The sequence below is a fragment of the Herpailurus yagouaroundi genome, unplaced genomic scaffold (assembly GCF_014898765.1).
Source record: "Herpailurus yagouaroundi ecotype Mexico unplaced genomic scaffold, PumYag 182, whole genome shotgun sequence".
NCBI classification, from domain to species: domain Eukaryota; kingdom Metazoa; phylum Chordata; class Mammalia; order Carnivora; family Felidae; genus Herpailurus; species Herpailurus yagouaroundi.
The window spans coordinates 13,998,858-14,018,179 of record NW_024412413.1 but is presented as its reverse complement, the minus strand read 5'-3'; the positions used below and the strand labels follow the sequence as shown (position 1 = coordinate 14,018,179).

Genomic DNA, 19,322 nt, shown 5'->3' with positions numbered 1-19,322 from the left:
AAATAAAATGTGTAAAAGGATCATCTCCAAATTGTTGAATGAATAACCTATCTCATGAAGGTACTTTCCCAAAATAAAACTTGAGAAAACCTTCTAGAAACTTCTAGTAACTTAGAAGTAGTATGGAAACTTAAGTTATTATTACAATCTTTTTAAAAAATTTATTTATTAAAAAAATTTTTTTAATGTTTATTTATTTTTGAAAGACAGACAGAACATGAGTGGGGGAGGGGCAGAGAGAGGCGGGGACAGAGGGTCTGAAGCAGGCTCCAGGCTTTGAGGTGTAAGAACAGAACCCGATGCAAAGCTTGAACCCATGAACCGTGAGATCACGACCTGAGCCGAAATTGGCCACTGAACTGACTGAGCCACCCAGGTGCCCCACTATTACAATCTTTTTGGTAAAATTCGGGTTGCCTAGAAATGTATGATTTTTCACTCCAAGGTGGCGTTGGCCATTCTTACACTGTTCAAAGCGGAGGCTTCTCTGTAAAATCGGAGATGGGAGCAGTGGCTCTGTCTTCAGACTGTTCTGTCGTGAGACCGGGGAGGACTCATACTTCCCCCAAGGGCACTACACTTACTGTTTACACTTACAGCCTGTTTCTGGGAGTCGGAGCCCCTTCCCACCTGTGCAGGTGCACACGCTCTCGGGGCACTGTGGACAGGTGGCAGGGCAGCTCCCCTGCGATGCTCCTGCAGGACTTTGGGAACTTGGAAAGTCAGGCAAGTGAGAGGCTTGTTCAGACCTGTCACTTGGGCAATAGCAAAGTCAGTGGCCCCATCTGCTATATGTGACCCTGCAGTCACCTTGATGCCATTAGTTGTTGAAGCTACATGAGCCCATCCTAGGCCTGAGGACCTTGGAGACCAGACCACTCACAGAAAAAGGAAAAGGGGGAATAGGAGTCATCATGCTAACAGGACGAACCCATTTCCCAGATGAATGAAGTAACAAACAAACCAAAGACAGAATTCAGAGAGAGGAAATGGGATCAAGTATAAGCTGAACTTCCTACCTGACGACCCGATCCTTCCATCTGGACACATGACGTCCACCACCCATGTGCAAAACAGAGCACACGGCATGTGGGAAGAGAAAGAATATTCCAAAGACCTAGCAGGGGCCAATGGTGCTTCTTCTGGCCTTTAAAAGGTTTAAGGTAGCAACAAATTTCTGGGCCAGCAGCTCTGGTGCCTGGGTTTCCAAGAAGGTCCCGGACACCCCCAGGAGGGATGGCACCGAGGGCAACTCACCTGAATGTGAACAGAGTCCCCATGTCCAGCATTGACAGCAACTCCGCTTTGGACTTGGGGAAAGACAGCCGGTAGCGCAGTGTCTCGAATGCAGGGACAATCATCGCTTTCTTGGTGCTGGCAAGGTCAAGCTGGATGACAGACTTCCTGAAAAGAGAGGGCAGGCAGAAACAGGGTCTCATGATACCAGGCAAAAGCCTTTCCCACGTGAGGACAGGGAGAGGGTTGGCACAAGGGGGTGGAGGACAGAAAGCCCAAGTCAAACTCTCAGTTTAAAGATGGGGAAACCGAGGCTTGGGGAGGCCAAGCAGCCAGTCCAATACCACTCAGGAGTCCAGAGAAGCAATGTCACCTCTGAGCCAAGTGCAGAAGGCAGGTCTCCAAGGACTCACGGGGGGTTGGAGCTCAGCCTGCAGGAGCCACTGCGCTGACCGCACACTCCTGCTGTGCCACTGGCCACATGGCATCGTCAGACGTAAAGCTGATGACGTGATCACCAACCTGGGCATTTCTGGGTCGCCTCTCTTGGACTCCTCAACCCCTTGAATCCCCCAGACCCTGAACCTTTAAACTAGCCAGGCCTGCCCCTTGCAGCCAGCACCCAATACAATAGAGCTTTGGTATTCCATGCAAGGGTGGGACATTCTCCATCCTCTTACTCACTCCTACCTTTGACCCTGGCCTTCTGCTCGACTCCCCTGAGACCCAGCTCCTGCCCTTCTAAATTCGTCTGCCATTGCCTAGCTCTGTGGCCACCATTCTGAAGGGGAGAAGAGCAGGAGGTTTGTAATGGACACAGAAAGATGATGGGTCTTGTACCAGGCAAGTAATTTAGCTTCTTACTACCTCAGTTCCTCCTCCCTAAAACGGGGCAATGATCTCTCCCTCCTGGAGCTGTTGTGGAGGCTGAACAAGGTAATATAAATACAGATGCTGTTCGGTACACTCGGCACATGGCTGACTTGTAGCAACAAAAGGTCACTATTCTGCCACGACACCATCATTATTCCGGCTTTGGTCTTCCTATGAGCCCTTTTGGTCACAACTATGGTACTTCATTCTGGCTTCCTGCTCAGACCACTGACTCTCGGGTCTCAATGCCAGCAAGGGCTATTTGCTTATTATCTCTGAAGTCTTCCTTGGGGGAATCGAGGCACTGGAAGGCATTTTGCAAAATACTGGAAGCAGCAGTTCCATAGCAATACAACTTATCGCCGTATTGTTAAAGTCACTTCACTCGACACAACTTTGAGCCTATGCGTAAGCAGGGACTGGTCTGCAAAGGGAAGTCATGCTACCATTTAGTAACTGTTATCCCGGGCCAGCATGGGGCAAGAACAGAGCCGCAGTTTGAGAAGGATGAGGCAGGGCTTGGTATCCATCCATGATGAGGTCAGAATAAGGACAGGTCTCGGAAGTTACCCTTGCTTAAGGGGTCGCACCAGTGTCCCCTTGAGTAGAGGTGGCTGAGAGATGGACCAGAAGGTCATTTTAGAATGCTCTGAATATCATTTGTAGTTCATTCTTTAGAATTAGGCTTGTGTTATGTTCACTATATACCAAATCATATATGGTCCCGATGGCACTATTTCTGGGGAGACTCATAGAGGGTGACACCAAGATAGAATCTGGGTGAGCTATATTTAGCCAGTTGGAGGACAAGTCTGAGTCAGACAGCTTTGGTCTGCGTTCCTCTCCTGCTTTGTGTCTCTGAACAATGACTTCATGGCTTCAAACACCAAAGATTCCCTCATCCACGGCCAAGCATTCTCTTCTATATCAATCTTATATTAGACATCAGCAGAACTGAGGCTCGTCACCTTTCCTCCAGGAAAACTAGATACCTTATCTACTGGTTCTGGGTGTTGAGGATGGGACACATGGGTCTACAGAATTTCCCTGGACTCACCAGGTAGCAGAGCCCCTGCAACTACCAGGAAGGAGGGGTTGGGAGGTCCCCCCCTCCCAGCACGGATAGATAGTTGCTACTTATTGAACAATCACTGAGCACACCCACTATGTGCCAGGCACCACACTAGGCACTGGGAGACACAGACTGAACAAAATAGGCCGCATCTTTCCTGCCTGGTATTTACATTCTTGTCTCAAATATCTCAGGATGCTAAAAGCCCAAGATTGCATTTGCAGATAATTGTGTTAAGATAATTGGAAAAAGCGTGGGAGGCCAGTAGCTCTGAACCACAAAGGGATGGGCGAAGCGTGCATACACAGCCACAACAGAGATCCAGGAATGCGCGTGTGTCTATCTCTATTACTTTTATAATCACAGTCACGGTGGCCACTTCTCAGGCTGCCTGCTCAAAGGTGACTCCCCTTCTCGTCGTCCCTGTGTGGAGGAGCAGCTCCCAGAACACACGGCCAGGGCAGTGTTCAGGGGCAGACACTTGACTCAGGCTGAGCAAATCAGTTTCTCACTCTTGGAAGTTTGAACGGAGATGCAGAGACTGAAAACCAAAGAGCTGACATGTACTAATGTCAGGCAGCACTCTAGAGGCTTCTGAACTTCGAAAAAGATTTTTTTTTAATATCTTAATTTATTTTTGAGAGACAGAGAGCACAAGCAGGGGAGGGGCAGAGTGAACGGAACACAGAATCCGAAGCAGGCTCCAGGCTCTGAGCTGTCAGCACAGAACCCGATGTGGTGCTCGAACTCACAAACCATGAAATCATGACCTGAGCTGAAGTCGGATGCTTAACTGAGCCACTCAGGCGCCCCGAGGCTTCTGAACTTCTGCTGCAGAGGGGCCCAGAGCTGCCCAGGTTAATTATGGTCTCAGGTATTGGTTTTTCCAGATTCTACTTTGATTCCATAAGAAATACCACTCAACTAGTTTTTGTCTTGTTTTCCTTTGATTTCTTTTCATTTTTATTAAGCTGCCTACCATTGGTTTCTGTTGCTTGCAGCCAAACCACCCTGATCAATATGTTGCAAGGCCCAGAGTAAGCAGACCCAGTAAGCAGCATGCTTCACAAAATGCAGCCCGAGAAAGCCTTATTTCCCTGCATAGAGAGCATCAGATTCTGGAGTGCTTTCTGCAAATTCCCTTTAATCTCCCTGAAACACGCACTGCCACAAAGATGGGTTTGTCACTAGATAGGCCCATTACAGACTCAGTTCAAAGAGGTTCTGATATCGATGTCCTGAATGGGTCTCATTACGAAGTTGTTGCAGCAGTAAAGTGGTTCCAGGATGCTGACTCTGAGCACATCTGCTCATGGACATGGCAAAGACAGCTTGGATCCTTCCACACGGCTTCCTTCCCTTGCTGGGGGTTTGTGGACCACCTAGGGATGCACAGCATGCCTCCACTATTTACCTGGAAAGTGAGTCCTGCAGGAGATGGAGTGTTTCCAATGCAGAATCTTCAGGGAACAGAGGGGCAGTATAGTTGAGGTGAGAAGGCTAGACCGGGAGCCAAGAGACCTGAGTTCTGGAGCCAGCCCTGACAGGCTGAGTGACTTTTGGTCACTTCACTCATTCCTCTTAGAATCCTAAATCTAGATTAACACTGTAGATTCTAGAAGGCAGTCTGGTACAGGAGCAATCAGACACACTTAGCTTCTAGTTCTGACTCTAGAAAGTCACTTGAACCATTCTGAGATTCAGAGTTCATGCTCTCGTTAAATATTTTGGTGAGGAAAAGCACACGTGCATATGGAAATACTTGGTGCCATGCCTAGCACACGTTAAGCACTGCATATGTGATGGTTCAGCCTATGAGACGGTTGCTTTTATGTGCCAACTTAGGGAGGCAATGCTGCCAGCTGTTTGGTGGAACCACTCATCTAGATGTTGCAATGAAAATATTTCATGGATATAATTAACGTTTACAATCAGCTGACTGGAAATAAAGGCCTGAAAACAAGGCCCGAACCCACAACTGTGAGATCATGACCTGAGCCAAAATCAAGAGTGGGATGCTTAACCAACGGAACCACCCAGGCGCCCCTGGACTGAGGGACTCTTAAAAGAAACCTTAGGCTTCTACTGAAGTAGTTCAGAACCCTGTGCAGCACATGCAAGTGACCTGGGGCCAGCCAGCACTGGGTTCAAATCCTGCCTGCCACCTTGGGCATGATGCTCCATTTCTCCTGCTCACAGGTTCCCCGTCTACAAAGTGGAGATGATGACTCTTACCAATAGGGCTGCTGAAAGGATGAAGCAGAACAGTCCCTCTGGAGCCCGACCCAGTGCCTGACTTAGAATAGCTGCTTCACAAACAACCCCCTTCCCCCTTCCGGCTCGGCTTACTGATGGGCCTGTTGCAGGAGATGTGTGAGTGCAGGGGAGGCGGGAAATAGAACGCACTCTCACACCTGGGGCGGGACTCTGGCTGCCAAGCTGCTTATCTACAGAGACAGACTGTGTTAGACCTCTGTCTCCAGCCACATCTCTGGGTCCTTCTTCATGGCCAAAACAAGTCAGGTGTTCCCGGCAGATTAAGTTTGGCCCCGTCTGATCTGGCCGAGCTGACGGGGGGAGGGAGACCGTGCGCTGGGTGGCATCTGTCTTCGAGCCCTACTAGTGCTCTCTCCTGCACATCTTCCCTAGGCATCTTCCCATAGCTTGCTCAAGTCTACAAATACCGCCTGCTTTGCTCTTGCCTGGGAAAAGTGGTGAGCAGGGGAGAGGACATGAGCAGGGAGGATTCCTATACCAACTGACGGGGTGGCAGAGAGCGGACTGTAGGCTTGCCCGGGCTCAGTGTCATGTCAAAGAAACAGCACGAAAGGGTACCCTGTAAGGTAGACAGGCTTCCTGGGGTTTCGAATGACCAAACCCCAAGACTGGTCCTGACCAGTGCGTGTGCACATCCATACACACAAGCACATACACCCCTCCCTCCATCTCTCTCAATCTCTTTTCACCCCATCCTCTGCCCAAGAGGCAGGTCTCTGTCACCAGGGAAACAGGTACCAGGCACGAAGAGATTACGGAAGAGCATCTCAGAGAAATAAGGAACAGGGCACTGCAAAGCTCTTCTGACTTCACTCCATCAGTGGTGAGGACAAGGGCTTGGGCTGCCCAGCATTGCATCCTGGTGGATCACTTATCCTCTCTGTGCCAGTTTCTGTATCTGTGATCACGGGGGAGGTGACAACAGCACTAGTCTCAGAGGGGGTCTGTGAGGACCACACAGCACTTAAACAGAGCCCTGCAGACAGTAACCACACCATGCACGACGGCCACTAGCACGACTGCCCACCCATCTTCTCACAGCGGCTTGACTGGGGTCCCAAAGGCTGGCGCCAGCACTGGCCAAGGTCTGACTCTGCTACTCATCTGTTCATGTCCTCACTTATTCCACCACGTGCCAGAGGCTGTGTGAGCGCTTGGGATACATCAGTAAATACAACAGGCAGACATTCCTGTCCTCGTGGAGCTGACATTTCCAGGACGGAGACACAACAGTAAGTGAGTTACTATTGGAAAGCAAGAATTTCTGTGAGAGAGGAAGGGGCTGGGTGAGGGGTATTAGGAATGCCAGGGGTGGGGAGTGGGTGGCAGTTTTAGATAGAATGGTCCAGGAAGGCCTCACGGAGAAGGGTGAGCAGCAGGTGAGGGAGCAGTCATGTGATCTGGGGCAGGCGCTTTCCAGGCTAAGGAAGCAGCCAGTGCAAAGGTCCTAATGACGAGAGCACAATAAGGAACAGGGAGAGTCCCTAAAAGTGGGGCCAGAGAGGCAACGAAGGAAGAGGGGTGCTGCAGGTCACATGGGGTCGTGTAGATCACTGAAGGTTGAGGTGGGCAAGAGAACGGCACTCCCTCTCCTCTGAAAGTGTCCCTGTCCTAATCCCAGAAACCTGGCAACACGCACCCTTACTTGGCAAATAGGACTTCGCAGATGTGATTAAAGATGCTGAGATGGAAAGATGATCCTGTTTTACTTGAGTGAGTGCAGTGTAATCACAAGGGTCCTTATAAGACAGAAGCAGGAGGGTCAGAGTCAGAAAGAAAAATGGGATGATGGAAGCAGAGGTAGGGGTGAGGTGGCCACAAGCCAAAGAATGTGGATCCCCCTAGAAGGCAAGACATTCTCCCCTACAGCCTCCAGAAAGAACGCAGCCTGGGGTGCCTTGATTTCAGCCCTGAAAGACTGATTTCCGATCCTGACCTCCACTACTGTAAGATAATACGTTTGTGTTGTTTTCAAGTATGTTCATGGTGATTTGTGACAGCAGCCACAGGAGACCAATACAGAGGTCTTGGGATTTTACTTAGTGAGATGCAGTGCCACTGGGGACTCTGAGCTAAGGGGTGAGATGAGCTGCTTTCTATATTAAAAGAATCCCTCTAGGGGTGCTTGGGTGGCTCAGTTGGTTGAGTTTCTGACTCTTTTTTTTTTTTTTCTTTTTCCCAACGTTTATTTATTTTTGGGACAGAGAGAGACAGAGCATGAACGGGGGAGGGGCAGAGAGAGAGGGAGACACAGAATCGGAAACAGGCTCCAGGCTCTGAGCCATCAGCCCAGAGCCCGACGCGGGGCTCGAACTCCCGGACCGCGAGATCGTGACCTGGCTGAAGTCGGACGCTTAACCGACTGCACCACCCAGGCGCCCCGAGTTTCTGACTCTTGACTTCAGCTCAGGTCATGATCCCAGGGTCATGGGATTGAGCCGTGTGTTGGGCTCCATGTTGAAAGTGGAGCCTGCTTAAGAGTCTCTCTATCTCTCCCTCTGCCCCTCTCCCCTGCTTGCTTTCTCTCTCTCTCTCTCACTCTCTAAAAAAGAAGGGTCTCTCTGGCTGCCTTGTTGGTAAGAGGTTCCAGTGCTGCACGGGCAGAAGCAGGGAGATCAGTCAGGAGGCTCCTGAGGTGATGCAGGTGAGCTAGCTTGGACCAAGCTAGTAACAATGAAGGCAAAAAGACTAGCCTGGTTTTAGAGCCAGCAGGATTTCTTGACCCATTGGGCGTGGGCTGTGAAAGTGGAGTACAGGAGGTGACCCAAGGCTCTTGGCTTACATCATGGGAAGACAAGTTGCTATCAACAGAGATGCTGGCGTGGGCTTTTGGGGGAAGATGAGACTTCAGTTTTGAACAGTTCATTTGAGATGCTCATGGGAGAACTGAGCAGAGGCACCGAGAAGGCCATTGGGACATAGGAGTTTTGAGGTCAAGGGACAGGGCTGGGTGGAGCTATATTGGGGATCAGTGGCAGATGCCTTTAAAGCCACAAGACTGAACAACATCACCGAGGGATGGTGGAATGAGAAGAGAAGTAGCCAGCAATGAGAATTACAGGGAGGGACTAATAAAGTCAAGAACCACCAGGAGACAGGGATGTACTTCGGTTAAAACACGAAGAAAGAAATGGAGCAGCCATCAGCGGTCAAATGCTGTGGAGGAGTGAAGAGGAGAAGCGGGCACTAACCACTGGATTTTGGCAACGTGGTTTCTCCCTTGATGGCTGCCACCTGGACCCGAAGCAGCAGCCAAGACCAGATAATGCGTGGGTGTGAGAGCCATGGCCATTTGGCATGGCCTGCCCGTACTTCTGCAGAAATGAACCAAATCAACATAAGAGGAGGGTCAAATCATTTGTCAGGAACGGGATCCACGTCACCATGCTGGCCCCTCGTCCCCCACCTAGCATGCACGCTGATGGTCAGAAGAGGCTGGCTATGGTGGAAGCAGGGGTGTTCAGAGAGGCCAGGGTCACTTGCCAAGAAATGGGACCTTACACTTGGCAAAAACATACAACCTTGTTGTCATGAGTATCTTTGCTGTGAAAAATGTTTAGTTTCACCTTATGTGATTAGAGGTTGGAAAGAACTGACCGGCATGGTGCGGTGGAGGGGAAATAAGTAAAACCTCCCCACTGACACCTGACCTCTTAACAGTGTGCTGGGAGCCAGGAGAGGAGGCCAAGTTTTCCATTTAGACCCTCTAGGGGTCCCACAAAGGGTCACGATTTGCCTGCAAATGGGACTTGAGTTACTTGCCAGTTTCCCTCAAAGGATTAGCTAACTCCTTCCTCTCTATTTACCTGCACTCTGCTCTGTTCAGAATTCCCTGAAACAAAAGCTTCCTCTCTCACGGGCATGGGCTTAGGCACTGCCAACCCCATTTGACATTATTTTTAGGAAAACAAAATGAGAAAAATAATCTATCTCCAATGTACATAAAAATGAGAGGGGCGTCTGGGTGGCTCAGTCGGTTAAACATCTGACTCTTGATTCTGGTTCAGGTCATGATCTCACGGTTTGCGGGTTCGAGCCCTGCATTGGGCTCCATCGCTGAAGTGAAGAGCCTGTTTGTGATTTTCTCTGTCTCCCTCTCTCTGCCCCTCGTCTGCTCATGCTCTCTCTCTCTCTCAAAATAAATACAACTTAAAAAAATTTTTAAAAAGGAGACAACACAGTCAAATTTGAACAGGAAGAAATGGTTTTGGAATTATTTCCTGTTTCAGTCTATATTGGGTGGGGGGGCACAGCCGCAGGGCAGGCAGGGCAGTGGAGGATAGCGGACATCAGGTGTCAGTTCTGGGCAGGCAAAAGGGAGAAGGGCAGGGGATGGGATGAACCAGGACCCACACCTCTCACTGAGATGCTCTTCAACTCCTGCTGTGTGGTAGCCACATGGCATTGTGGCATCCCTGTGGCCAGGTAGCCTGAAGTTTCAGGAGGAGGCAGCTAAAATTCAATGCATTTGAGGGCTGAATCTCCCTCAGGGGGGTGCCAGTTTGAAGGAGGCTGAATAGTAAGAAAGAGCGTGATCTTAGTTGATTCATCTTGAGAGAGAGAGAGATTGCAAGGGAAGGGGAAGGGGGCAGGGAGAGAGAATCCCAAGCAGGATCTACACTGTCAGCACAGAGCCTGATGTGGGGCTCGGACTCATGAACTTTGAGATCATGACCTAAGCAAGAGCAAGAGTGGGACGTTTAACTGACTGAGCCACCCGGGCGCCCCAAGTGTGATCTTTTAGATGACAGAGATCCTATCTGAACCCTACCCCTTCACTAATTGTACAATCAGGGCAATTAGCTCAACTCTCTGGGCTTTTGTTTCCTTATCTTGATAATAAACATTTCACAGACCTGGTTATTAACAGAACTGAGATACTACACTCATTAATTAATGGACATTTATGAAACCAGGCATAGAAACGGAGTAGAGAGCTGAGTGAACAGATATAACCTGTCTGCACAGAGCTCAAAGTGCGGGGGGGGAGGAAGACAGGAGTGCAGGGCTCTCTGGTGCAGAGTCACAGAGAGTTTCCCACCACTGTGTTCGAGGAAGCAGGAGTTAGCTGGTTAGGGGAGGGGGCTCTAAATATTTGCAAAGCTCTGAAAATGAGAAAGCACATAAGGTTTGGGGAAACTGAATTTCTTAGAAATGCCTGGTACATTCACTGTAGGTGGTTAAGAGACGGTAGTAAAGAATGCTTATGTATGTTCAGTACCAAGCATCTTAAACACTTTATATGCTTCACTTCTTGAATCATTGCCATGTAGGACACAGGCACCAGTATTTCCAGTTTACTGATGAAGCCACTAAGACTCCAAGAGGCTGAGCAATTTGCCTTATAACCCAGCTGGCAGGTGCAATCACCATCATCACATCATCATTATCAAGTGAAGGTGATGACAATCACTGTTTTAGTTAAGGCTGCACCAGCTTAGAAATAACTGGGAAAGATCAATAATCATGGGATCTGTCTCAGCCAACTCTGTTCATGTGGGGACTTTACACCTGGAGCACTGAGCCTCTTGGAGTCCATGGGTCAAGGCAGCTGATGGAAGAGCCAGTGGGAACGGGAAGGAGGGAGACACCGGTGGCTACAGCCCATATGCTTATCCTCACGGCAGACCCTTCCTCACAGCAGCCAGGTGGGGCAGAGGCCAGAGCACAGGCGGTGTCTGGAGACGTGAGCACCGATGTGCTGGCTTACTGAGCCTCCCACACTGGCGACTTCCTTTCTTCAAACAAGTGGAGTCTGCCATCGAGGCCCCGGATCTGGCCACGATCAGTAGTGTCCCTTCATTGTCAAATCTGACACTTCTCCATTTCCATCTTCCCCGACTCCTCTCTCATTTGGTACTAAGACCACGCCCTCTGCCCTCAGCTGGAGAACTCCATCCCAGAATTTCTGGACAGCAGCTTCCCCCTTGCGTCGGCTTTGATCAGGGAACTGCTTTGGGCATCAGCCCTTGTGGTGCTGGTTACCATTTGGATATCTCTTGTTCTGTCTACCTTTGGGCAGGGGTGGGGGTGGGGGGGAATCCTTGATTTCTGCTCGTGCGAACTTCTGCTCCCATAACAGAATTGGCCGAGCTGGTATTTTGTGGCGGTGCGATGAATGGCTGGGGCCAATGCTGACCAGTGACAGACTGCTGGGAACCACGGGCTGAAGGCACTGGGGCTGGCGTCGAAATGCCAGGAGAGAAGGAGGAGGCTCATCAGCTCTCGGAGCCTTGCATTTGCACAGCCCAGTCGGCAGCATCCGGTATCAGAGAGCATGCTGTTTAATCAAACCTGAGCTGTAAGGAGTCCAAGCAGCTCTTACGGGCTCCTGGGGACTTAGGTGAAAGTCATATTCAAGAGGGATGGGAGGCGGGAAGGAAAGTTATGCTGGAGTGTGCACCTATTTCTGAAACCCCAGAACGGCCTCACGCTTTCTCTTAAGGCTTTGTGCACAGCCAGCAGGAGGAGCTTTGCCCTTGCACCTGCCCACCTCTGCTGGCCTTGACGCATCCCTCGGATGATGGGCCCACATCTTCTTGGGGACTGCTTCCTTCTGGACAGCTCTGCTCGCTGGGGATTGTGGGAGGTGGTTCTGGACAGTTCTGCTCGCTAGGGATGGTGGGAGGTGGCCGCGGTCACAGCATGCAGACAGCCTGCGTGTGTAACCTGTCAGCTCTGCCAGGCCTGAGGTCAGGGACGCACCTCGTCCACGGCTGTGTATCTAGCTCTGGCACACAGTAGGCACTCAAAAAGTGTACAGAGAATGAAGGAATTCGTCTATGGTTGTCCTATGGAGGAGAGGACGGTATTGTGAAGGTTATCCTTTGGAAATGATGGAGTTTCCAAAACTGGGTTGAAATTGTGGTTGGTCCTGCCCCTTAATCCACAGGACTTCTGGGCACATTTATCTTCTGCACGTTCATCCTCTCGCTTGGATAATGGGAATGGAAGCCCTGTGCACTGACTGGGTCGCCATAAAAAGGAGAACATTTGTCGAGCACGTAGCACAGTGCCTGGTACACAGAAGGCACTTGTAAAACGCTCCTTCCTTCCTTGTTCCTTCGCAGACTGCTGTGCGGTCACATTCTCTGGTGATGTTCTCCAGGAGTACGTGGGCACAGCTGAGGTGGTCCCTGCTCGAAGAGAAAGCTGAGGCACACGTCTGAGGCTCACCCTCAGACCCTTTCCTGATTTCAGCTTCTTCCTGGAGCTAGTGGGTGGGCAGGATGCAAACCAAACCCGTAAGTGAGCTCAGATGGTGAGAAGCAGCAGGCTAGTGTGGCCACAGGTGTAACCAACCGGGGAGGGGCAAGGAAGGGCATTCGTGTGTGTGTGTGGGGGGGGGGGTGAGGGAGCATAAGGCAAACTGACACCTCGCAACCCCTCCCCCACTCCGTGGGATGTGTGTGATAGTACTCAGGCACTCCTGGCTGCCCAAGGACACAGGAAAGGAAAGAAAACAAATGGTTAACTGATAGAGATCACAGTCCTGGAGGACCCAAGTCTTCATTAGTTTACAAATGTCTTAGTAAACTACAAGAAAAAGGCAATCTTCTCAACAGCCTAATCTCCAGAAATCCTTAGACTTAGTTTCCTGGAGCCCCCAAATCACCCTCCCCTCCACAGTGATGTGGGGAACAGGCAAGGAGGGAATGGTAGGTAAAGTTAAGTTGCTTTATAACCTGCAGCCCACGGATAGATACTTGAGACAGAACACAGAGTCACACATTTCTCCAGCAACCCCCGTCCTGTCCCAACGCTAATGTCTTACTAGAGAGAAAACAACTTTAACTTGACAATAGCAAGGCCTCCGGTATCCTAGAAGTCCTCTTTAGCATAGAAAGCTCATTTGGAAATTCCCCCCCCCCTTTTTTTTGTCTTTACCTCCCCTAACTCCCTAGTATACAATTTTTTTTATAATGTTTATTTATTCTGGGGAGAGAGACAGAGCATGAGCAGGGGAGGGGCAGAGAGAAAGGGAGACACAGAATCCAAAGCAGGCTCCAGGCTCTGAGCTGTCAGCACAGAGCCCGACGTGGGGCTCGAACTCACAAACCACAAGATCATGACCTGAGCCGAAGTCAGATGCTTAACTGACTGAGCCACCCAGGTGCCCCAACTCCATAGTATATAAATGGTCACCCGTCACACTTATAATGTAACTCTTTCTGCCCAAGGGTCCTGTCCCCGTGCTTTAATAAAATCACCTTTTTTTGCACCAAAGACGTTTCAAGAATTCTTTCTTGGCCATCAGCTCCACACCCCCACCACTCCACAACCCCATCGTGTGTGTGTGTGTGTGTGTGTGTGTGTGTGTGTGTGTGTCTCAGGGAGGCTAGGAGAGGCCCCTGTCTCCAGCTGCCCCCATCCCCACCCCTTAAACCACCTAGCTTCAGTAGCACTAGATGTAAGCATGGCTTTAACCAGAGTGTTGGGGCTCTGAACCAGGTTCAGGTTCACCTGAACCGCATCTCTGAGGGCTCAGCAGCCTCCCTCAGGGCGGGGGAAGGCAGGGGCAGAGTGCCGCTGTCCTGATTACTGTGCTGATAACCTTAGAGGCAGGCCTCACACAGCCAGTCCTGCTTCCTCCCTGAACAGGGAGGCAGGTAACAGGGTGGACTCAGACCCTATTCCAGTTGCCCAGGAAATGAGCTCCTGGCAGACAGGCTTCCAGGAGGTATGTGGGGACAACAGCAAAGACTTGTAAATGAGGGTGATCAGGCTGCCCACAGAGAATGCGACTGTAAAAGACACACATAATGGATGAGATCTGGAGAACCAGGGGGCTCCCAGGCCCCAGCAAGATCCCGTGGCTCCGAAATTGGTGGCATTAACATATCCAGAGAGAGAACCTGTCAGTCAGAGAGGGGTCAGGAAGAAAGAGAAGCTGAAAATGAGTCTTGGGGGCAAATTTTTAAACAACGAAATAGCTATAGTTACAACACCACGCTCCACGCTAGGGACTCCATATTCACCACCTCATGTAATTCTCAACATCCCTACCGACCCCTATTTAACTACCCCATGGCCACCATATTTACTGTTAGCAATCAGGGCTAAACTTCGGGGAGCGCTTTCTCTGTGAGGGCACTTTGTTAAGTGTTGGCTGTGGGTTATGGGAGGGCAGTCAATACCCCCGAAGTTAGGAGGGCAGCTTTGGGGCAGGCTGCCCGATTCACATCCTACCTGGACCCTCACCAGCTTGTGCTCTCGAGCAAGTTACACCGTCGTGCCACAGCTTTCTCTTCTCTGTGCATGTGGTGGTGGGGGGGGGGGGCCCGGTTGTGAGGCTTAAATGGGTTATCTCATGTAGAGGTGAAGACAGCTCTCCAATGCATGGAATAGCACTTGACAAATACAACCCGTGAGGATGGGCGTGGCCATCATGATGGCGGTGGAGATGGGCTCCTCATCAGGCAATGGGAGCAATAAACACCATAAGCGTAGAACCCTTGGGATAAGCCCAAGATAAGTGAATTGTCCCCTTGGCAATGCTGTGCCTGAGGGCATGCTTCTTAGTCTAACCCACCTCGTCTCTAAAATGAGTTGTGATGAGGTGAAATGAGAAGATACAGGCAGAGTGCTGGTCACAGTGCTTGGCACATAGTAAGTGCTCAATAAACGTTAAATGTCATCGAGATAGCAGGATTAAATGATGAATTAACCCGAGGAAGTGCCATGTAGTCATGGCTCTTGGAAGGCAGCCAGTCGGCCTTGCTTGGTGCTACCTCGGCCTGGTCTTTTCAGATTTCTGCACTCGTTCAACAAGTATTTATAGAGAAGCTATGTGTGCCAAGGGAAATTTGATGCGGGAAGGTGGTTAGACATCATCCTGGAGAGAATAGAATAAAACTGAAATCTGTCATTCCTGCACGCTGTCAGAATACAGTATCCGCGTAGGGTGGCATGTTCGTCCCCTAGAAAGCAAAAGCAACATTTGCAAAGCAGATGTTTTAAGTTTCAGGCAGTGAACAAAGATGAGGATTCTTCAGGATTAGTGAAAGGGGCGGGAAGCTTGCCCAGTCTCATGGATCTCCCTCTACCTTCCGGAACAGCCCTTGAAAGTGCCAGGATGTATCAGGCCTCTACGCCTGTTAGTCCTTCGAGTCCATTACTGACTACCCAACTCTTTTCAAGGCCTCCCCTGTCCACCACACTGGGTCACCTGGCTGTGAGTCTGAACTCCTGGATCTTCTCTGTCTGTACCAATAACAAGAACAGCAACAGCAACGACAGTTGAGAGTAGCCCCTAGAATGTAAACCCCATGAGGGCAGGAACCTACGGGGCCTGTTCTGCCCACCGAGATAGCCCCGCGCCTGGAACAGTGCAGGGCCGCGGCAGCCATGACAATTCGGGGAATGAAGCACGTTCCAAGGCATTTTGCCAGGTGCTGTGCAAATACTACTATATTTAATTTTCCCAGGACCTTAAGAGGGAAGGAATAATATGATCCCTATTTCACAAATGAAGAAAAAAAAAAGTTACAGAAAGTTAAGTACCTTTCTGGAGGCCAACTAAAAGCTGAGTAAAGGGTACTCAGAATTGAAAGGCAAGGCTGGGGGCACCTGGGTGGCTCAGTGGGTTAAGCGTCTGACTTTGGCTCAGGTCATGATCTCACAGTTTGTGAATTCGAGCCCCACGTCGGGCTCTGTGCTGACAGCTCGGAGCCTGGAACCTGCTTCGGATTCTGTATCTCCCTCTCCCCTACTTGTGCACTCCCTCTCTCTCTGTCTCTCAAAAATAAATAAACTTAACAAAAAAGAAAAAGAAAGGCAAGTCTGAATGACTCCAGGGACAGCACTGTCACAATGCAGCACACTTCCTGGCACATAATAGGTACTCACTAAATATTTTTTTGAATAAGTGAATATAACTACACAGCTTCTCATTTTATAAGAAAAAAAGTGGAGGTGGTTATATGAAGTCACCCGGGGGCACCAAAGCTGGCAGTCTGCAGTGGGAAGGGGTGGGGGTGGGGGCCTGGCAATGAAGTCCAATTCTGAGTGTTGTGAGCAATTCTGAGTGCTGTATACTGACCATTCCCTCACACGAGGCTATCATTAGCCCCTTTATTCATTGAGAAAACATAGGATTGGAGAGACGAAACTGCCCCAAGTCACACACCTGGTAAGAACCAGGATTCGGATGCAGGTCTGCTGCGCCCCGCTGAATCCCACTTGACGCTTCTGAGATCCAGTGGAAGCCACACATCTACCAGCTCCTTTAGGAGGAACTGGCGAAGAGGCGGGTGAGAGATTTCAGTGAAATTCTGCAGCTGTGTCCGTGCGAATAACTGATTTCATTATTTTCCAATTGATCTGTTTGTTTTTGCTGTAATATTAGCTGGTTGGTAAGCAACTGCTGAGGGGAGCCATGATGCTGGACTGTGTGGGGAAAGGTCCCCCCAAAAGGATGATACGAATGTCTGGGGGGGTCCAGTGAGAGGGCTGCCAGTCAGCCTGTGCTGGTGTCCCGGGGTCTGAGAGTGGTCTGGCCCCTTCCATTAGGGAGCAGGGTGTCACAGAGGCAAGCCCACCTTCCTCCACTGACACTAAAATTTTACTTCGCTGGGGCCTCAGTTTGGTCACCTGTAATAACCGTTACCTCACAGAGAAGTGTGAACAAGAGAGGTGACGTATAACAAGGCAGCTGGCAGGCTTGCTGGCCCATGTTAAGGGCTCAAGAAATTGTAACTATCCTCATTTTTAATATTAACGTTTTAACAGAGTTTGGGGAGAGCGTTTTGTTGGAAATCGATGCTGAAGAAGTCAGTCTCGAAGAGGGTCCGCTGGCCTTGTTGGGGTCCACGACTCTCATGGCAAGCAGTACTCTTAACCTCATCCCAAAGTAATGATATAATACTGGTCACGAAGCACATCCACTTTTAGTGTCTGGATCAGAAACACATTCATCCCGTTCACTGGGGACAAAATTTTCCAGAAGCTGATGGCAAGCCAATATGGTTATCTTCATATGAGAAGAACAGTACGGGCTTATTTGCGGCGCCCGATAGAATCATATTCTTGACCAGTCCCCCCAGTTCTGGTGCCTAGGAATTACCTAGGTCAGAGGTCACAAACTGGTGGCACAGGATGGGGGTGGGAAGTTCTATTCAGCCTGAAGACATATTTGATTTGGGGCTCAATAGTGTTTTTGTTTTTGTTCTTTAAATTAGTTGTCAACATTAAAAATCAAAACACAAAAATCCAAGTTTCCAGGTTCTCTTGAAAAATATGAAGACCTCAGCCCTGTCCCCCATTCCCAAAGCAATCATGCCACAATTAGGGTGGAGAGAAGCCAGCAGCCAGAGGTGGGGGCTGGGCTCAGCATTCTTGGCTCTTTTAGGCCAAGACTGCATTTCTGCCACCTCCTGATAAAAGTTCATTTCTTCATTTTACAATGCGGAAACAGGCTGGTAAAAATAGGATTGCTGGAAGCCACACAGTTCACTACAGCACACGGGGTGAGTGGGAACAGGATTCCTGGGTCTCAGCCAGCGTCCTGTCCACCATAACACTCAAAATCAATGCCAAGATATCCTGCCCAGTCCTGGAAGGAATGGGCACAGCGGATCAACAGGTGGCCAGCATGTGGGCCAAAGCAGGCAGGACTTCTGGGCGAAGGCTTTGCAAAGGAAGACTTGGGTGGCAGCACTTGGAAGAGATTCCTCTTCCCTTTCAACGTCTAGACACCTTTGCAGAAAGTTACTGATTTCAGCTGCAGGATCCCTCACTGGTCCATCTAACTGTCACCCTGCTGCTTCTGATCCCTGTGTCAGGCCCTCAGTGCCTCCCACCTGAATTAAGGCAATCGTCCCCTCACTTATCCCCCTTCCTCTGGCCCTGCTGATCACAAAGCAACCAGAATGATCTTCCTGAAATGAACATCTAATCCGGCCATTCTCTCCATGATCTTCCATTGCTTTCCTCCCTCACGGAGTCCAAACTCCTCAGCATGTTTTACACGAAGTTCTGCGGGACCCACTCTGGCTTACATTTCTGGCCACATCATCTCTTGCTGTTCTCTTCATCAAGGCTCTCACCACCCTGCACCTCTGGAATGGACAGCTCCTTCTACCTGGAACATCGCTACTTCTACCAGCAAATTCCCACTCAGCCTCCGCTTCGATCTATCTTCTTCAGGACATCCTTCCTCCCACCCCAGACTAGGTGAATTCCATTGGGAGGGGGCACGGTCCCTCACAGAACCTCAAGAATTTACATCTTTAATGGTCATTCCTGCTGGCCTGTAAATGCTGGGATTCATAGTTCCTCTCTGTGTGGCTCACATACATGGGGGCACATAGTAGGTACCTTACAAAAGTTCATACACGAATGACAAGATGGAAGGGAAGAAGAATCAGGAGAGTCACAATGTCTTTTCACTCTAGACGGGCAAGACACAGCTTCCCTGTTCCAAGTTTCCACATGTATACTTTAAAGAGAAGACTGGATAATACAATGCAACACTCCAAAACCAAATAATCCAACTAAGAAATGGGTAGAAGACATGAACAGACACTTCTCCAAAGAAGACATCCAGATGCTCAACAGACACATGAAAAGATGCTCAACATCACTCATCGTCAGGGAAATGCAAGTCAATACCATGATGAGATACCACCTCACATCTGTCAGCATGGCTAAAATCAATAGCACAGTAAACAACAGGTGTTGGTGAGGATGTGGAGAAAAGGGAACCCTTTTGCACTGTTGGTGGGAATGCTAACTGGTGCAGCCACTCTGGAAAACAGTGTGGAGATTCCTCAAAAAGTTAAAAAATAGGACTACCCCACGATCCAGTAATTGCACTACTGGGTATTTACCTCCAAAATACACAAACACTAATCCAAAGGGGTAC

At 49.7% G+C, this 19,322-nt stretch overlaps 1 protein-coding gene across 3 annotated transcripts in view; it reads right to left on the bottom strand.

The window, feature by feature from the left end:
- Positions 1-19,322, bottom strand: part of LARGE1 (LARGE xylosyl- and glucuronyltransferase 1) — a 545,419-nt gene that overhangs the window by 9,412 nt on the left and 516,685 nt on the right. For all 3 annotated transcript variants that reach the window (XM_040490968.1, XM_040490969.1, XM_040490970.1), the window contains one exon: positions 1,258-1,404. In XM_040490968.1, the coding sequence (XP_040346902.1) occupies positions 1,258-1,404 (147 nt within the window). The remainder of the gene's footprint in view (positions 1-1,257; positions 1,405-19,322) is intronic.